Below are 21,049 nucleotides of genomic sequence, written 5' to 3' on the forward strand. Positions count from 1 at the left end.
ATATATGTGGCCTGATCCAATTCTATGAATGAATGAACCTACTACTGGTTAGATCATATTAATGTATTGCATTTGAATTATGATAATACACTTTTAAACTAGCGGGATCCGTTTCCAGGGAAATACAAAATTATTTAAATTTCAAAAATACGCTTTTTAAAATGTTTTTAAAATCCAGGATTATTACCACAGGACAGGTAGGATGTGCATTACTGAACGCAACCACTACCGCCAGTCAGATAGCCCAGACTCTTACAGAGAGTTCCAGAAGGATGACATATCACAAAATCAGCTGACCTGAAATTCCTCTCCCGTACTATATTAATTAGGGATTAGAGGCTATAAATTCTATAAATCAGTCTAATTATGCCTTTAAAAATAAAGTTCAATTTATTTGCCTATCACAGCGTATACACAATTGTCAAGAATTGCCAGAAATAGTGCTTTTATTGTATATGTTTAACAAGAACCTTTGTATTTTCTATTATAGATTTAATATCGTTACCATAATTTAAGTTGAAGTTTATAATTATTAATATAATATAATAATACTCCGTGTAAACAGCCATATTTTAATCCGTATATAAAAGCTGTTAGACATAACCTCACCTGTTGAATAAACTTAATTAAATTTTGCTACAAGTTCCGTTAAAGCAAACAGAAGTTCTAAACTTGCAATTTCAGTATCAAGAAGGTTTAACTTTGATATAAGCTTTTGATTTTGAATTATTGAGTTATGTCTAAAATATTTCTAGAACGAGAAGCTTCTAGATAATATGTTCTATAATATAGATATTGCATGCAAAATATTGTATTGCTATTAAATAGGAGGACGTTTTTACTTTAAATATTCTTTACATATATATTTATTCTTACATATATGTAATTATTTAACTCATAAAGATGTCTAATATAACAAATTGAAAAACAAAGTAACAATTGTAGTCTCTACCAGCAGTGGATGGAGAATCACTCTTGAAATAAATTATATATTATTTTCCTTTAGCAGATCATCAAGTCACTGTAGATCACAAGTACACTGGCACAGGGACCATACTTTTATAATTTGTTTTAATGATAAATAATTATATATTTCGAATATTTTTATACTATGTAGGTTATGAATATAATAATCCTTTTTTAAATTTAAAAAAATATATAATCAAAGTTGACGTTTGACACAACTTTAACGAAATTGTATCTTTAATTTAAATTCAATTATATAATAAAAATGGGTTGTATGCTAAGGAGCGATCTTATGTCTTTCTGTGAAATATTTATTCAGCCTGAATGCGCGTTCGAGGTATTGTCTCGATTAGGAGAAACGGGGAATGTTCAATTTCTCGACGTAAGTTATAATTAACACATTTCTAGTCGTTTCTAACCGCGTAGAACAATTTTTTGTAGTGTAACTGATATGTTATAACTAATTGTGTAGGAGTTAAACAAGATTTGATGAATAATTTCTTCTGTTTTACCAAAAGTATTACAAACCTAGTTTGTTTAAAGAAACGCGAGTCCAAAGGAAAAAAATTATTCAAAAGCAATACGAATATAATTTTGCTTGTCATTTCGCGCGACTAGTCATAGATTGTTTTATATACTAATTTAATTAGGGCTAATGCAACCTTTTGATTGCTAAACAATTTTTTGAAATGGGTCCTGTAGATTATATTATTATAGAATAGTTGTAATATATAAATTCACGACAAATCAATATTTTGGTCAGTAAATCTTAATTCTTAGTATTATTATAAGTATTTTTTTAGAATATACCAAATCATTGTTCAAAGAGATAATACTTATAATTTTATGTAGATGACACCGGATGTCAAAGCGTTTAACCGGAGTTACATCATGGAGTTATGTGGCTGCGTCGAAATGGAACGTAAACTACTATATATGCAAGGAGAGATGATGAAGGATAACATCGATATTCCCCCTTTGGAAGTTGAGCCACAGGCATTGCCTTTGAACGAAATGAAGTCCCTCGAAGTATGTATACCGTTAAATAAGAACGAATTTTGTAATAAGGATGACCCCACAACTTAAAGTATATGAAGTATGATTGTTTTATCAAAGGCTGCAATGCCTTGTTTCAAAAGTCATAAAGAAAACGCAACAAAATATTATTAAAACATCATCCACCATCCCTACGCCCTAGTAAATGTAAATTTACAATATTTTTCATTTGTTTCTTTTATGTTCTTAAGTGTACTTACTTTAACTATATTAATATTTTGAGTTTGAGTTATACTTGTCGCAGATTGTTTCCGGCCTTTCTCCGGCTTTTCTCCTCCGGTCTATGCCCGTAATTAAGAAACTGCTAGAAACATAAATTTGGGTCTTCCTTTTTTTTTAATATTGACATATGTGGACATTGTTTCTAATATAACTATAATAAAAAAAAACAACGTGCGTGACATCGCTTACCATCAACGCAATTGACATTTTATTTATTTTAAAAAGTTATGAACGAAACAAATACAGACACTTCCAGAGAGCTTACACAAACACAAGTTATGCATGAGCATCAATAACAAGTATGTGTTTTAACAAATTTGTGTGTACACGCACTAGAAGTTATACTTATTTGGCGTAACAAAATAAAAATCTTTTTAAACATTTTATCTTTTTAGTCCGGTCAATTTAAACATTGGAAGCTACATAAATTTCCACCAAGCTATAAATCGGTAAGATTGTTTAAAATAGAAATAAAAATACAATTTGAAAGTTCCCCATCATTCCCTCGTAAGGAAAAATTTTATTCAAGGTCAAAGGTAAAATAATAGCTCTATCGCGATTTTTAGCAAAACCGTAAGTTTTATCAAAGATAAACCTCATAAAAATTGTAGATTACCCAAAAAATGTATCAATAATTTTTCCTACGAGCCACCGTTTTTGAGATATAAAGATTAAAAAAGTTGTAAAAGTTGTATTCCACTATTTTGCCTTTTTCTACGTTTGTAGATAAAGCCACACGAACTATAGAAATAAGTTATTTAATACCTTGAAAGTTTTATTATAACGCCTTATTTTGTTACATTAAGATTATTTAAATATCACAAAAATATTAATTAAAGAAATTGTTATTTTTGAGGTGTCGGTTATTTGTGACGGTAAGCGGGTGCATCGTAAAAAAATCCTCTTATTATTTTCCCAGGCACGCCAAAAGAAGTATAACATCAAAAGTATTTAAAATATAAAATAATACTTTATAGATATAATATAGAAATAATAAATTAAATTCCAATGAATTAAAATACTACAATTCTTTGGCATTGTTTTTTGGTGACGAATCAATTGTCATGTTGTGTTTATTGTACCATAGACATAATAGAGTGAAACAGATGGCATTATTGTATCTAGGTGTCATTTTGATATTCATTGATACTCAAAATAGAGACTGCTTAGTAACGGTACAAACATTTATTAAAATCCAAATTGTAACTTAATATTTAAAGTATTAAAATGTGTTTATATTTTACACTGCCTAAGCTATTAGCAAGTCTGCAAACATGATGTACACAAAGAATTAACACTAACAATGTTCCCTAAAACAATGGTGTCTAACATTGATACGCTTGGTTTTATTATGAAAAACAAGGTTCAGTAAAAGGTTTTGCGCACACTGTCACTATAAATCATAATTTTTAACAATTTATTGATAATATAACCTCTTTGCAAGAAATACTATGAAATGTATGCGTTCGGATGCACTTCTAAAAAGCGCCATGCATTTTTACTTACTTCGACTATTATCTATATATATATATATACTTATATACTTTACTTATATACTTCGATATGAAATATCCTTCAATATTTTAGTGGATTTTTAAATATCTCATTTATCTCTTTGAAACAATTGAATAATTGAATTGAATTAACTTAAATATGACACTGCATAATCTATATCGAGGTGGGTAAGGACAACAACACATTCTAATTCTAAAGCTAATACATTAAGCTCCCGATACGCTGCTTATAGGGATTCTGATTATTACAATTATTCTTCTTTTTACTTTTGAAATATGCCTCCATTGGAGTACGACCACAAAATTACAATCTGTTGAATTGGAGTTAAACAGTAATTTATCAATACATTTCTCTTAATTTAAAAAAATGTTTTTTATAATGAAATCTGTTTGTGACCCTTCTTCAATACAGGTCATTGACATTACATTACAAGAAACCGCATGAAATTGATTTCGTTTCTTAGAAAATTGAATTACTTTACCTATACATCATTTTTAGTATAAAACCTCACGTACCTTGAGTTTATGAATGATAATTATTGTTTATAGAGTGATTTTATTTTAGAATTTGCTAGAAAAATGGGAGGGTGAAGTGCAGGATTTGTCTGACAACCAAGTGGCTCTCCTTAAGAATTATTTGGAATTAAGTGAAATGTATTACGTTTTAACGCATATTGGAAATTTAATTGGTGATACCGAGCTTACTTCCGAATCGTTGTTTGGAAAGTGAGTACAGACTTTTTTGTAATATTTTCGATCTAAGATCGTTCAACTTTAAAAGCCCGAATATTTTAGGCAATGCAAGCATGGTCGCTTAAAAAACATTTAGACATAAGATATATTGAAAATATCTAGAAAAAATCCAGCATAAACAAGGCGTTATAAAATATTACGTGTATTTGTTAGGTCTTCAGCAGGTGACGGATCGTCCGGTCTCCTCACAGTTATGTGCGGTGTTGTTCAAAGGAGCAGGTGCTTTCCCTTTGAAATGATGTTGTGGAGAATTTCCCGAGGAAATATTTATTATCGACAAGCTGCTGATGACGCCTTCCTGCAGGATCCACAGACTGTAATGTTCTATAAATTCCATATTTAAAATGTTCACACTGACACTTAGACTGTTGAAGACTAAGCTCAAATACTAGATTAGAAAAAAAAATGAATAAAACTTTACGTTCATATAAAGTCAACATATTACTATAATACCTAATTACAGTGAAGTAGGTCGTAATTAATTATTTATTAATTATAAACGAAGTAAGGTTCATAATTAATTAAAATTTAATAATTAATTATGAATCTTACAGATTACTTTATAATTTAGTGGTTGTAATTTCACAAAGAACTAATATGAAGAAAAGAACTATTAATTGTTTTTGTAAATTGTATTTTCACATGCATAAAATAGGATCATAAGCTTGGGAGGCAAAATAAACGTAATTTAACTAATAAGGACACACATGTGCCTAAACTAGTAACTTTATATTCAGGTACAATTAATGAAAAACTATTGAATATTCCAAAAGGTATATTCATAAAATGTAACTTCTTAACAATTTATCTATTTGGCAGGTTGAAATACAAATGCAACCAGATTTTTTAATCATAATTTAATTAAAATTTAATACAGTTTTACAGTAATAAATCCTTTATATTCTGATTAATATACATAACCTATCTGTTAATGGTATGATGTATTTATATAGTAAATGTTGAACAATAAGGGCTACATACATTGCTGTCGACGGGACTTAATGGATTGTAACTCGATAGGATTCGTTACATGCGTCGTGATTGTGTCTGACCTCACACAAATACAATGACGATGTAGCGATGGTGGTCCCTCATTTCAGGTTTACTTTACATTATTATGTAAAGTGTTTACATTCATGTATTTAAAGCTAAAGGTCTGTAGGTATCATGGGCTAAATAATAGGGATTTGTAAACCTTTTTTAGAGTGGGATAGATACAACTTTACTTATTACAAATCCAAATAGTATTGTTTTCGTATTTTTACTTATATGATAAAATATTGCATCATATTTATAAATTTAATGAAATGAAATTGATGAATGAAAATGAAATTGGCGGGAACGATCTTGCTCATTTTTATGTTTAAATATTGTTGGAAGTTAGTGAAATATTAGTGCTCTGTCTATAAAAAATAATGTCATACCAGACAGTCCATTAGTAAGTAAGTAACATCTTAAAAGCTACGCTAATAGAATAAGTACAAAAATTCTGAGAGAAAAAGTATGCCTTCGTAATATGAACTTGAGCGATTATAGTATACTAAACATATACAGGTAAATTAATAAAATCAATTACATTAAGGTTTCATAACGTCTGATAGCTTTTGAACATAAACCTAAGTTTACAATATGTAAGTTAAGCAAATTATTATACACGCTTATCTTGCATTTAAATGTTACCTAAGTTGCTAACTTATTTATACGCTCTGCACCACATAAAAACATAGCAGTATCGGCAGCATTGGTTGATCTTTTGGGGCAATGGGCCTGTATATTTTCTAAGCTATCCTCAGAATTTCGAGTTGTTAATCTTATCAAAGGGTGGGTAAACATTGTCCAACCATCGTCTAACGATCTGGGGTGGATCCGGCCTATATGCACCTATGCAGAATGGGTATATTTTGTAAGCTCCATTGCAACTTTTACTGCGTTATTAAATATTAATTATAATTAATTGCAGTAATAATAATAGAATAGACGATATTAGTATGTCCATGTATTTCTCTAATTGGATATACCTCTTAGAATCCTAAAATAATTAAATATTGACAGGGTCAAGAGCTACGAAAGGTAGCATTTTTAGCAGTCTTTCAAGGCGAAGCTTTAAATAGCCGCATGGAAAAAGTATGCACTGGATTCAGGGTTAACATCTACTCCTGCCCAGAGACAATTGACGAGAGAATGGATATGCTTCATAAACTTGATGTTCGCATTGGAGACTTAGAAAAAGTATTTTAATTTTCTATTATGCATTATGCAAATTTAATATATATGCGTAATAATAATTATTATTGTTGAATAAAATTTATTTAAATTTTGATTTAAGTAATTAGCTTTTGATTTCAATAGTAGGGTTGGTCAACATTAACTCGAGCTTAAAAGTTCCAATTATGACGAATGCTACGAAAATATGTAAACCAAAGCTTGCAGTCAATATGCTTTTAGTTTATTCGGTTAGGTGTTTAAACTTAATAAAAGTACATATACTCTTGGCCAGTTACTGTTAGTCTTTCCCTACAAAGAATATGGCCCCTAATTTAGATCCCGATTTCAAAATCGTGTCATACCACGTTGTTTGAAGTTTACGGCATCAGTGCGGCAGAATGAAAATAAATACATCTCCATTGGTTTTAGCTGTTAGAGACGTCATAACTATAAGTATAATCGGTAGTCAGCATTTCGATATGTTTGGTTTATTGGGCAATTAACGAGACGCTAATTGGAAATCAGTATCGCTTTTACGGTGCAGCCATACGTGATTTTACGATAATTGTGACACTGTATTTTTTATAGAGAAGTAAGTAGGTGATCAGCAATAAGGCAGATATTCTCATTATGCGCAAGTGTGAAAAAAATTGAGAAACTATTAACAATATGTAGTCACTAGGGTAGCGCTGCTCTTTAATTAGAATATATAATTTTAAGGTTATTAAAAAGACAAAATATCATCGATGTAAAGCGTTACGAACAATTGCAAGGCAATGGAGTACGTGGATAGCTCAAATAAAAAAAGCGAAGGCGATATATCATACTATGAATATGTTTACCCTTGATATTACAAGACGGTGCCTTATTGGTCAATGTTGGGTTCCTGATTTGGATTTGCCCGTTGTAAATAAAGTTCTGGAGACCTGCTCGGTATTTATGTTACTACTTAATTCAAAGTCCCCTTTAATGTACATTATTTTAACTACATAATAAATCGATATTTATAAATTTATATTGAAATAAGGATAAGACGTATATAATATATAATATAATTATTTTTAAAGCACGAATCAAAAGAACTATATTGAAATTGGAAACAGAAATCATTCAATCGTTTATTTAGGACATAGCATGTTATACCCCTAACGTTAGTTTGAACGTAATTTAGCTATCTTCTTTAGGTGCCACTTTATGACCAAAGTTGTCTAGTAACAACTTAATCTTGTCTTGCTTGCCTATTAAGTTGTTAACGAAACAGTTCCTTGCCGGATGTGAGCTGCAACAAGTCGTATCTATGACAACGCAAAACGTATCCCAGATATGCGACTTTCCGTGTTCCGTTTTCATAAATGACCAATTCGATAAACAATTCCATTTGAAATCATGTTGATGCAAAGCATGCAATTTTATTACATCATACAAGGTAAAGCGGCAGGTAGAAGGAGACGTGGCCACTGACGCACGTCTTGGATGGCAAACTTAAGACAATGGTTTGGGCATAGTACCTAGCCATTGTTTAGATGTGCGGCATCCTAAATTAAACTAGCCATGATGATTGCCAACCTTCACAAAGGGATGAAAGAAGAAGTACTTTCTATAGATCCATACGAAAGCTAATGCATTTCTTTAATTTTAAGTTCTTTGTGATCGGTATAAGACTATTTAAAAATACTTTCACCAATTTACATGTTCTACTAGTTTCTTATTGGACATATTAAGAAATGTTTGTCTGGTTTTATAGAAATAATTAATTTAACAGGAAGAAATGGAATCAAACGTTCCTTCGTTCATATCAAAGACGGAAACTTCACGGACTCCTCCAACTTATCACCGAACAAACAAATTTACAAGAGGTTTCCAAGCACTAATTAATGCCTACGGTGATTCTACGTATGGAGAACTTAATCCAGGTAAAAATCTATTCAAAACTCAGAGCGAAAAACCCGGAAAGAATTGTAACTTCCAGAAGGTAGTACTGAAGGATTAATTTACAAGTATGATTGACAGTTTTTGGTATCATTAAGTATGATGAAGAGAGGCAGATTTAAAGGCCGGCGACGCACTTGCGAGCCTTCTGGCATTGAGAGTGTCCATGGGTGGCGGTATCACTTAACATCAGATGAGCCTCCTGCCCGTTTGCCCCCTGTTCTTAAAAAAAAAAGATGCAAACGTTCACATAATTTGTATTAAAAAAAAATCCTATTACTAAAATTAACTAAACAAATTTTATATCATTGTTACGAAATGAAAAACATTATTTAGAAAACTATATTTTAATATCTCGTAAATTTTATATTAGTCTCCTCAGTTGGACTGAAGTGTTTTCGAAAGATCCTTAAGTAGGCACGATGCAAAATCTTGGACGTGCAGCCAAGATCTAATGAAAGCAGTAGTATTAATAAAGTATTATTCTGAATTTATCCATCTGCATCCATCTTATTGATAATTCTGCTTTTAAAGCAAGAAGTTGTTCTGCGGTCCATGTTTGACAGGCGTTTTTAATTTTGGGTCTAGAGGTACAGTTTTCCACTGTTTTATTTCTACATTGCACAGAGTATTAATTGTGAACCTAGAACAGAAAAATCCATTGTCCACAGCCGCGTAGAACAGCAAGCTTAATTAGCTAACACTGCAATTACATTTAAAAGATTTTTCTTTATTCAGGACTATACACAGTTATAACGTTCCCGTTCTTATTCGCTGTGATGTTTGGGGATGTTTGTCACGGTCTGATCCTATTTGCATTTGCCGCGTGGATGGTTAAATCCGAGAAAAAATTTTTAGGAAAGCCGTCTACCAATGAAATTTGGAATATTTTCTTCGGCGGTAAGTGTCACATTGTTATGGTTTTAAAATGAAATGCTAAAATAAATATAACTAGATTTAATTTGCAAAAACGAAGCTACAAGTTTTAATAGGAATTTGTTATTTTGTTAAACGATGAAATATTTAACTCTCATTTGTTGCTACCATATGGGTAGATAACTTATGGTAGCCATGTACATAACCGACAATTTATTGACGAAGACGCTTCGCCGTGTATAGAAAACGTTTTTCATATAGGTATTATATAACAAAGTTAAAATACACCTTTTGCAGAAAAAAAACGTAGAGAATTACAATATACATAGATTACATGAAAATCCCGATTACTCCCACTTGAGCAGGTATAAAATGAGTGGTCGTTTTTTGTTTCAGGCCGGTATGTAATTCTGCTAATGGGATTGTTCACGCTCTTCACTGGTTTTCTATACAACGAGTATTTCTCGAAACCTATCACTTTAATGACGCCTTACTGGAAGAATACATATACGCGCGAGGAAATAGAGCAGAGTCAATATATTACTCTAAACCCAGTTTTTGAGACTAACAGCCCATATATATTCGGTGTGGATCCCATATGGAAGGTACATTGAAGTAGCTTTATATGATTATAATGACGAAGTTGGCGGAAAATATTTATGAATAGATTGATTGACGTGTGGGTAGAATTTTAACATACAGGGATTTTGTTTTTGTCTCTGTGCAAATATAATATTAATGCGTTTTTATTTTGTTAATATAACTATGTTATTTACCTCGAGACTTTAAGTTCGTTTCAGAAATGCAGCGACACTGACACATCAAATTGATAGATCGACAATTCGACACACAAAATACATTTGTGCATAGAGCATAGACTCTAGAGGAAAGGGAGCTGTCCTAGCGGTTCTAACGTATATAATTTTCATTTGCTAGGCAATTTTATTTATTCATATTACTTTTACTTTATTCATTTTAAATATCAAGATGATAACTTACTTTAATTATGCTGCCTAGAACTACAGCTGCAACGTAATCCTACGTCGGTTCTCTTTCCATTCACGCTATTTTACATTATTTTTATGAATGTACCTTATAAGTTGTAAGAAATAGAAATATACAATTACTGTGTACAATTGTCCAAATATTTTTTTCAGCTGGCAAAAAATAAAATTATGGCTTTGAACTCACTGAAGATGAAACTGTCTATTATTATTGGAATTGTCCATATGATATTTGGTTTATCGCTGAGTCTTTTTAACCATCTGTAAGTGCTTATTAAATCTATTTTATATTTTGCGTTGCCGCCCCTTCGGGCGAGTCATTCCTTAAATGTGAACTGGCTACGATTCTAGTTTTTTTTATAGAATAAAGGGCAAACGGGCAGGAGGCTCATCTGTTGTTAAGTGATACCTCCGCCCGTGGACACTCTCAATGCCAGAGGGCTCGCGAGTGCGTTGCCAGCCTTTTAAGAATTGTCCCATAATTTTCTTGGCCGACGTCTGAAGGTACCAACTAAAGTCGCCCTTTTAAAATGTCATAAATTTTATTCTTGGTGCGATCATATAATAATTTTACTATCCAGTACATCTAGTAGAAATGCAACTTAAAGGTATTTTTTATTCCTCATTTTTTTAATTACAATGGCTTTTCATTACCGAACGGTTCTGACTGCTAGGTATCTAAAAATAGAATATAATAATAGTTCAGTTATTCCTAAGTTTATGTCTATGTATATACGTACTAGTATACATTTTTTTTAAATTTTAAATAAATTATGCATGACTGAATGAGTTCAAATTATTCCCCATTAATAAAAAAAAAATATTATTTTTCATTATTTAATAAAAAAACAAGAAAATTTAAAAGATTAAAAATTATTTCTTTTTCATTAGCTTAAAAAGTAACCAATAAGCACGTTATGAATATAACCGTTTCATCTTTACTTGCTACGTATAATTATTGAAAAGATTACACACAAAAGCTTAAACGGTATAAATAAGATAACTAGCGCCTTTCTGTATTAAAATACGTTTTTTTGCTACGAAATGTCCTTTGTATATATATCTCATGATTTCATTTTTATATACCTAATATTATTTATGTGTGTATGATTTATAATGTTATATTATTCTCGTAATATTATATAATAAATAGTCTAATAGCACTTATTTTGATTTTGCGTCTATGCTTGCACATAGTTTGAATGTAACTAAAAAAGTTTTCAGTCATTTTTGCCTGTCTGACAATATGATAGATATGAATATGGTGTTTCAGCTACTTCAAACGGCACTACGCTATTTATTTGCAGTTCATACCGCAGATGTTATTTTTGTGTGGTCTGTTTTTATGGTTGGTTATTCTGATGTATATGAAGTGGTACTTATACAGTGGGAAAACAAGTAAGTCAATTAGTTTATACGTAACCCTGAAAGGTGGCTTTTCTACGTACTCTGAAAAAAACTAAAGAGAGCTTCCAACCAATATTGGATTGAAGCCTTCTAGAGGTTTCGAAATTTTAAACCCGGCAACACGGATCTATAACCGATATGTGTAACTATAACTAATTGTTATTCGTCGAATAGTTTAATATACATACTAATAAGTTATGCATTTATAAATATATTTTATTCAATGATACGTTGTTATCAGCATGGTATGGAAACAATAACATAAACGGTGTTACTTCACATTTTTTTCAATCTCGTTTCATCTTATAGATTCTAATTAGAACCGAATACACGCATCATTTTTTTTTACAATTCCAATGCATCAATCAATGTATGCTTGGATCCATACCCTTTTCACGCAGATTTTTAGGCTTTTGAATTTAGGTACTAAAGTTACAAAACCCGATACAGATTTAGTATTTTTAATGTATTGTAGTATACCTACACTCTACAGTCTAGTTTTAGTTCACGAGACGTAATGTCAAAGACGTCGGCTGCATTTCCCAAGACGCCGGTGAAGGAAATGACAGTCTGATTTACCTACTCTCATAGTCAAGTTCATAATTTCTTTTAAATACAATCTTAAAACAGTGTGTTCAAAAAATGGACGTGGAGTAATTAAATACATTTTTGAAATTCCGTAACATAATAAGACACACTGAGACATTATTATCTTCATATAATCACGTCCATTTAAAAATAATCAAACTTATCTCATCAATAAATAATTAACACCTGATTTCTAACATTCGCCATCTTATCTGTAATTGGGCTCTGAAATTAGTTAAATTTTAAGGTGTCTTAACGGTAAATTCGATTCATCAGTTAATACTATTTATAAAGTTCATTGGCGTATAACTGTGTCCTATAGTTTATACTTCAGTGATATTCATTACAAAGGAAAATAATTTTTTCACTCGACAGCTTTTTCCTCTATTATTAAAAACTTCTTCTTGTTACAGCCGACTTAAAAACTGGCGCAGGGTGTGCTCCACTTATTCTTATATTGTTTATCGATATGGTCCTTGGATCGACTTCAAAACCTGTGGAGGAAGATTGTGATGCCTATATGTTTGAGGGTCAGGAAGGATTGCAGTCTATTCTTGTTTTGGTTTCCTTGATTTGTGTTCCTATTTTGCTGTTTGGGTCACCAGTATACCTTAATAGATACAACAAAAAGATGAAAGAAGAAGCAATGGTTAGTTTTTGAGCTTATATCTAGCTGTATTCTATTCTATTTAATTTTGTCTTATAATTCCAAAATTCCTAGTTTAAATTATAAATATGATAAACTTCCTTTCCAGGTTGTATAATCCTTTTATCATTTTAAATTAGTTTATTAATTAATGTAATTATGCTGTAATCGTTTTATGATATATATATGATGTATGATAAAATTAAAAGCAAAAATATTCATTTATAGAAGAAAATAAGCAACTTTCGAAAATACCAACGCAGGGATTCCGATAAAAAAGAAGAACAATTAATTCTAGACGAGATTGAGAAGTATTCAACTACTTTTGGAGAATTGATGATACAACAAGCTGTTCATACAATTGAGTTTGTTCTTAGTACAATTTCGCACACCGCCTCATATCTACGTCTATGGGCGTTGTCATTAGCCCATGAACGTGAGTTAAATTGACATTTATATGACGTAATAATATATGCTCATGCTGTCCATGTCAAATTTTTACACTTAGCTCTTTACCGAGACTCGCAGTCTGGCAATGTAGGCGTAAGCATAGGCATCAGTGATCTATTTATATGCGCGCTGCACACTTCCCTGTCCAACAGGGCTGAGTATATAGTGGTATTTTAACTATCCCCTAAAAATATTTATCATATCAGAAATACTTGTAGGAGATAGTTCTATACAGAGATCCTAAAATCGACAAAACAATTGGCGATGATGATAATAATTATTATTTTCACTGAATGTAGGATGCTGTCTTACTATGAAATATTTTTCTTTAGTATATATCTACATACTATAGTATGTTTTTATGTATTTTTCTTCCATATATTGGCATGCCGGTTTCCTAACGAAGGTTAAGTTTAGCAAGTGTACCCCTACGGTTAATATATTATCTATTTGCGAACAAACACAGAAACATTTATTTTGGTACAAGTCTGTCTTTAAAAGGCAATGCCTCAAAGTTGGAAATCGATTACTGAGCCGCCATTGTAGTATTATATCATTAATAATATAAAACAAAAAAAGAACAAATTATAAATAATCTGACATTTGCTAACAATTTACTAGAGTTGGTACGCATACCTTTACATACAATGAAACTTCACTCTAACTAAAATGTTTGTATCTTAGAAATAAGTGTATTTATTCGTAGTACAAAAGACAAAAAAATATATGAAAATACATTGCTATTGCCAAGTAAAATATTTTCCTAACGAGGTGCAGAAACCTTTTAATTGGCCTTAAGTCGTCAAATTACAAGCCTTTACGTAAATGCAAATTTTCTCTTAAAAACTACCAATTACTCACTGAAAATAAAGAAAAAATTATTTCGTTTGAGTAAGAAAGATTTTTGAATGAAACCAGACAGTATCGAGTATCGTTATTATGTTTCACTTTCAAATTTAACAGACGATTAAGCTAGGCTATCAGCTACAACGGAGGCTTCCCAGCAAGGAGAAAATATTATCAATTAATTAAGCAATGTTTATTAAGTAAAATAGGTGAAGAAATATTTTGTATTTTTTTAATATACTGACGGATTCATAAACTGCATCAATTTCCGGGATTACTTTGCAGTGATTTTTTTAAATTAGTATGCAAATATAAATATCGAGAGACTGTCCCTTAATCTTATAAAAAGCAATATTTAAAAATAGTACTTCAGTAAAACAAATGAATATACTAGCTGGGAAATGAAAATTTACTCGTTGTATCAGATTTGCGTGTTTTTTAAAAATGATTCTAAATGATTTTTTATTCTTTTGACAATTTAATTATTGTTACCAGCAGAATTGTTGGGTTAGCTTTTTAACTCATCGAGAGCTTCTGAACCTTAATATGGGTACTTCGTCCGAACAAGCTGCTCAAATTAAGTAATTAGTTAATTAGCATTGGTGCGGGAGGGCTTGGATACACGAACGATTCGTAGAAATTTAAACCAGTCTACGGTTTCTAGAATATACAGAAGGTTTGTCGACACAGGTTCTTACAAAGGGAGACGTGGACAGGCAGAACTCTAGCAACCACCGGTCGTGTTGACCGATTTATTGTTACAACTTCCCTGCGAAATCATTTCCTCACGTCAGTTAACATCAAAACAGAACTAAAGGAAGTGCGTGGAGTAAACGTTACTGCACGAACAATAAGAAGAAGCGGATATCACCTCTTTTAGACCAGCAAATTGTCCAAAGTGGTAGCTCACAGAGAAGCTCGCTTAAGATTTGCGCGTGATCACCTAAATTGGACAGATAAGCGATGGGCCTCCGTATTGTTCACAGACGCGTGTAGGACATGTTTATATGGTGCAGATGGTCGCAGAAGAGTCTATCGTCGACGTGGGGAGCAATATGCTCAAAGTTGCATTGAGGAGCGTGTTCCTTTTGGAGGCGGTTCGTGCATGGTCTGGGGTGGCATATCGATGAACGGGCGAACAGAACTTGTGTTCATAGACATGGTCCGTCAGAACGGTATTAGAGGGGGTTTGACTACATAAAAGAGATCTCAGAAGATCACGTGGTGCCTTACATGGGATTTATAGACGAAAATTTTACTGTAATGCATGATAATGCCCGGCCGCACGCTGATGCAAAAGTTTGACAATATTGCAAAGAGGTATGGAGGAGGATGGGATATGTACAATGAATTGGCCAGCACGCAGCCCGGATCGTGATGTATATGCGAGAACTCCTGTGCTCTTGTGACTAAGAACAGCAAAAAAGTTTTAAGGTCCTTTCCAGTAAACAAACTTAAAAGGTTATAACCCTACCAACCTAGACGTTTCAATTTAAATCTGTGTAGAACGTTTGCATACTTGGTTAAATATTTATTTTTGAAGTCATTTTTTACTTTGATGCCTTTTATGAGTCCGTCAGTGTAGTTTGGTAAAAAAGTAGAAAATAAAAAATAAATAACACAAGTAGCAGTTTTTTTTAATTTGAATATTTTTTAAACTAATCTTAATTTTATTTAAAATTGATTTTTAAAATGTTTAGCAGATAATTCGTTATTTTTTCAGAACTATCAGAAATGCTGTGGGTGATGATTTTAGCTAAATTAGCGCTTCGCGATACAAGTTCTATGGGTCCGATAAAAATATTTTTCATATTTGCTATCTGGGCTGTATTCACGTTGTCAATTTTGGTAATCATGGAAGGATTATCGGCTTTTCTTCACACACTCAGGCTGCACTGGTTAGTAATACTGATATATAAATAAAAAAAGTAGAGGAGCGTGTAATTTTCTACTATAGTGTATGAAAAATATTTACAATATTTGCAATTTGGTCCCAGTACAATTAAATGATGTTCAATGAAACTCTTTATTTGAAGCCAAGTGTCAACTAGCTTCAATCGTTTAAAACTGTAATAATAAAAGCCCTTTATTCGCTGAACATTTTTGCTTACATGCTATTCTTATCAAACAGTAGTATTCATAATGTAATTATATAGCGAAAATTATAATTTATTCTCAACCGCTTTAGTCAGGTTGTTAAAACTGTAGTATATAACAAAGATAAAATTAAGTGGGGTTGACGCTAACAAAAAAACTAACTTGACTTATTGAAGAGTTCTTAAGCCTGTGACTCTTTAGTATATTTAGTATAGGCCTTATCCGAGGAATGTCATTGTTTTTCTTGCACTGGTCACCTGAATCCAGCTCAGCAGTTTTCAAAAGATCGGTCTTTCATTGCATGTATGGTCGACGTTTACTCCATTTAGGACAATTAGGAAACTGTTATAAAAAATAAATAGAATTCACCTTCAGAAGATACTTGTCATCTTTAGCTTAGGGAGCTATAGATGCTTCATAAAAACTAAATCAGTTTAATTATACTCTTTTATCTGACTGCTCTTTCGTCTCTTTCTGTCAAATTGTGTAAAGACCGACAAGACAAATGAGTACTTCAGTTAAAACGGCGCAATGAGACTGATTTATTTTTATTAATATGGTCGTAAATTTATATTTGCTCTGAATGATATGAGGGGTGTTCAATAGATAGTGATGCTTCTCTTTGAATAAAAAATACTGGCAGGCATAGCCCAGACATTAGATGAATAATTATAATAAATATTGTTTTTTAATTTTTTAAACAGAAGACATCCCAAATTCATTCTCCAGACCTAGTGATTTTATTACCGTTTGAGGAACTCGGGGTTTAAGAATTGAATAATGATGATGCGGTAGGCATCAAGGGCCTGGATCTGGAAATATATTTTTAAAGTGGATATTAATTTTATAAAACAGACATTATGTTAAAAACATTTGAAAAATAATTGCGTCATTATCACTTTTTATTGAACACCCCTAGTATATTATAAAATGTATTTTATTCTATGTGACGTTGGTGTACTGTAATAACATTAATTCTATAAATGTATTTCCATTGTCTATGCTTAATTGTTTATGTAATATACACTATGTGTGTGTCTTATAGCAATACGGTGATACTGACATTGACTGATAAAAAAATGTATTGTTCTATGTCCTGTTTCTGAATCTAATACTTAAGTTTGCAATTTTCCTAAATAGTGTAATAAATATTATTCCAGGGTCGAATTTATGAGCAAGTTTTACTCAGGTGGAGGCTATCCTTTTAAGCCTTTTAACTTTCATTCCATATTATCTGCCGATGCCAAAGATGACAAGCCAGAAGGCATTTGCAAGAAGAGAGTGAAAATGGAATATTAAGTGTCTTAGTTAAGAAGTTTTAAAGGAGTCATTAATATTATGTTCACGTTAAGGTTATAATAAAATTAATTTTAATTTTCTTTTAAAATAAGCATATTATTTTAAAAGCTTTATTAGATTCATTTGAAGTTAACTTTTATAAATAAATTATTTTATCTGATTCTGAATTTAATTATTGACATAAAGATATTTAAATCCATCTCTGTTCATCACAGCGTAAATACAGTTAACCAAAAATAGATTTAGTTTATTATAACAAAACTAATTTAGTTTCATGTAATCCAAATCCGATTAAAATTATCGAATTATATCAAAACTATGATGAAAATTTCTAAAAACAATTGCTATCCGCATAATCCAATACCGTACCTTAATTAAAAAAATCAGGTTATAGTAGTGTTTATTGACCATAGTAAGGCATACGATACAGTGTGGATGAAGCATGATCCTACAAAACCTGCTTAACTGCGGAATACGAGAAACCCTACTCAAGCGGTGTGAAAACTATCTGCAACATATAATTTATCATAACAGTGCACCCTTCGGTGCATATCTATCATAAGCATTCTAATATCCATAATAGAAGGTATTGTTCAGGACTCAGTTATTGGACCTTTACCTTACCTACGTTAACACATTACTTATAGTAATAAAGGATTGCCAGATATTTGCAGGTAATTATACCTATTAGCTGATAGGCCTAACATCAAAGACGCAGAAAGCTACGATCTTATTTCAATTCATTGGCTAAATCCTAACACAACAATGTTGGTACATATCCGTTCTAGTCACATCAAATCACATCTAAGCTCACGTACACCCCACTTAATCCTACATAACCACACATGTGCATTCTTATAACTCGTACCCTATCGACTGCAACTCCCTTAGAATTAGTTCACAATCAAACCTTCCTCGGATTTTTCTATATATGACCGAATGTCAGTATATAAAGTGACTATAATCACAGTATAAAGAGTACTATAGAAAACTATTTGCATTTTTCAAAATTATACCTATACGAAATTGAAGCAAGGCTTATTGAATGAATACTTTACAGAAAATTACCTTCAAATTTTCATCAATATATAGAAAATGAGAGTATAGTAATAGTTTTAATTAGTAATAGTTACTCAATATAGATACGTAAGAGCGTTGTAATTTGTAAATATACCCATTTTATATATATTATTTATATAACAACTGCACAATTGCTTAACTTTCCCATATCATATTCCTTGTGACAATGGCAGAAGGTAATACGATTTCTTGCTTGAGTTGATGCCCATGCTTCAGGTTGTCAATGAAAGTATTTGAAGCCAAGTGTCAACAAGCTTCAATCGCTTAAAACTGTAGTATATAACAAAGATATTTAGTGGCGTTGACGCTAACAAAAAATCTGACTTGACTTATTTCTTCTGAATTCTTAAACCTAAGTGACTCTTATGTGATTGAATATCATCGGAAATGGTTAAATTACAAGTACTGAGTGTAAGAAAACCTAAAAACTCATTTTGGCTTCACGTATAGTAGTCCTGTCTAATATTTTTTTTAAAGAACAGGGGTCTCACCTTATATTAAGTGATACCGCCGCCAATGGACACTCTTGATGCCAGAAGGCTAGCGAATGCGTTGCCGGCCTTTTAAGAATTTGTAAGCTCTTTATATATAGTTAAGTAACTTAACTAATATTACGTTACATAGCTCACACAAGCCTTAAATGTAACTTCAATCACACTCGAAGCCGACATAACACTAATCACATACCTCTACCATAAATCAGAACCAAATACGTTCGCACAAATATAACTTATTCGAAGCTTCACTACAGCTTGCTTTAAGTTACGAGAAACAGTAGCAGTGGATCAGTTCCGATTACGCCTATGAGGGTCTTTGGTAAACGACGGCGACAAACTTTTTCTCATGTAATTGACATGTTTATGAGAATAATATTAATTTAAATGAAAAGAACTTTGTTTTTAGCAAAACCTTTGTCTTTCATGTAAATAACTTACGAAAGAATTATATGCCAGACAATACGGCTTAGAGGAGACAGAGAAATATTCTAAACGATTTGCTAAGCAGATTATTATTTTCATTTCTCCTTTTCATTGTTTTGCGTTAGGGGTTTTTATAATTATCGTCGTATTATGCTGTGTTACCTATTGTATTTGAATAACGTTTGAAGAAAAAAAAAATTGCAAAAAAATTACTGAATATTGAAACATTTCTTTCTCTCGCTTAATATAAGCAATAAAATACAAGATTTTTAAGCAAAGCTCTAATTAATTTAAAAAAAAAACTGGCCTTTACCAGTGGTACCCCAATACTCTAGATTCGATTCCCGTGGAAACGACGACTATTACAGCTTGATAGGCAGAAAACTAACACGACACAAGGCAAAATCTTCGTTTTTGTTATTTTAAGTATACGTAGTAGTACAGTTTCATTAACAATTAAACTGTATTTTTTCCCTAATAAGCCAGCGTTTTACGCATTATTAAAACAAAAGACAATTATAATTTGGTTCAGTATTTTTCCTACCGTTACTATAACTATGTATATATTTTAAATTTTAAGTGTAAATATGTGTTTGAATAAATAACTGTGACAATTATCATTGAGACCTACCATTATTGAACAATGTTAATATAATACCGGTTCACTTAAAGAAATCATGAATAATGCGTCACGACTTCGCGATTTCAATAAAAGTAGTCACATGTTTCGCGAAATAAACAAGTAGGCAGTGAAACAATAAACAATACCAAATTTAATGTAAAAATCCTTTTAAATGCGTGAAACTTTTAGGGAATTGTTTTCAAGAATTTAATTGAAATTTGTCAGTTTTTATGGTTTCTTAGTAGCTAAGAGAAACGGCGTGTAAATTATTGCTAACCAACAAATGTTTTTCCTATAAATAATTTGTTCAATTACATAGATAATATAACTTATTGTAATTAAATAATTCAAAAATAATTAACGAACCATTCTACAATTATTGATAACGTCTTTATCTCAGCATAAAAGCAATTTAAAAAATTCAAATTATAAGTTTATATATAAATTATCTAAAAAATTGTCAATAAAATTAAGAATGTTGATCATTGAAAATATTAATATAAATTCCAATAATATCACATAGTAACTAGTTAGCACTGAAAATGTATAGACATTGAAAAACGACAATG

General features: G+C 31.3%; 1 protein-coding gene across 1 annotated transcript; it reads left to right on the forward strand.

The window, feature by feature from the left end:
* Positions 1-1,213: 1,213 nt before the first annotated feature.
* On the forward strand, positions 1,214-17,898 carry LOC111000089 (V-type proton ATPase 116 kDa subunit a1-like). Its single transcript, XM_022269431.2, has 15 exons — positions 1,214-1,348; positions 1,819-1,995; positions 4,324-4,484; positions 4,665-4,827; positions 6,564-6,740; positions 7,437-7,649; positions 8,479-8,629; positions 9,384-9,545; positions 9,918-10,126; positions 10,679-10,788; positions 11,799-11,923; positions 12,934-13,169; positions 13,395-13,602; positions 16,186-16,360; positions 17,720-17,898. The coding sequence occupies exons 1-15, from the start codon at positions 1,232-1,234 to the stop codon at positions 17,856-17,858; spliced, it is 2,523 nt and encodes an 840-aa protein (XP_022125123.1). The 5' UTR covers positions 1,214-1,231; the 3' UTR covers positions 17,859-17,898.
* The last annotated feature ends 3,151 nt before the right edge of the window (positions 17,899-21,049 follow it).

This window comes from Pieris rapae, chromosome Z (genome assembly GCF_905147795.1).
Source record: "Pieris rapae chromosome Z, ilPieRapa1.1, whole genome shotgun sequence".
Taxonomy (NCBI): Eukaryota; Metazoa; Arthropoda; class Insecta; order Lepidoptera; family Pieridae; genus Pieris; species Pieris rapae.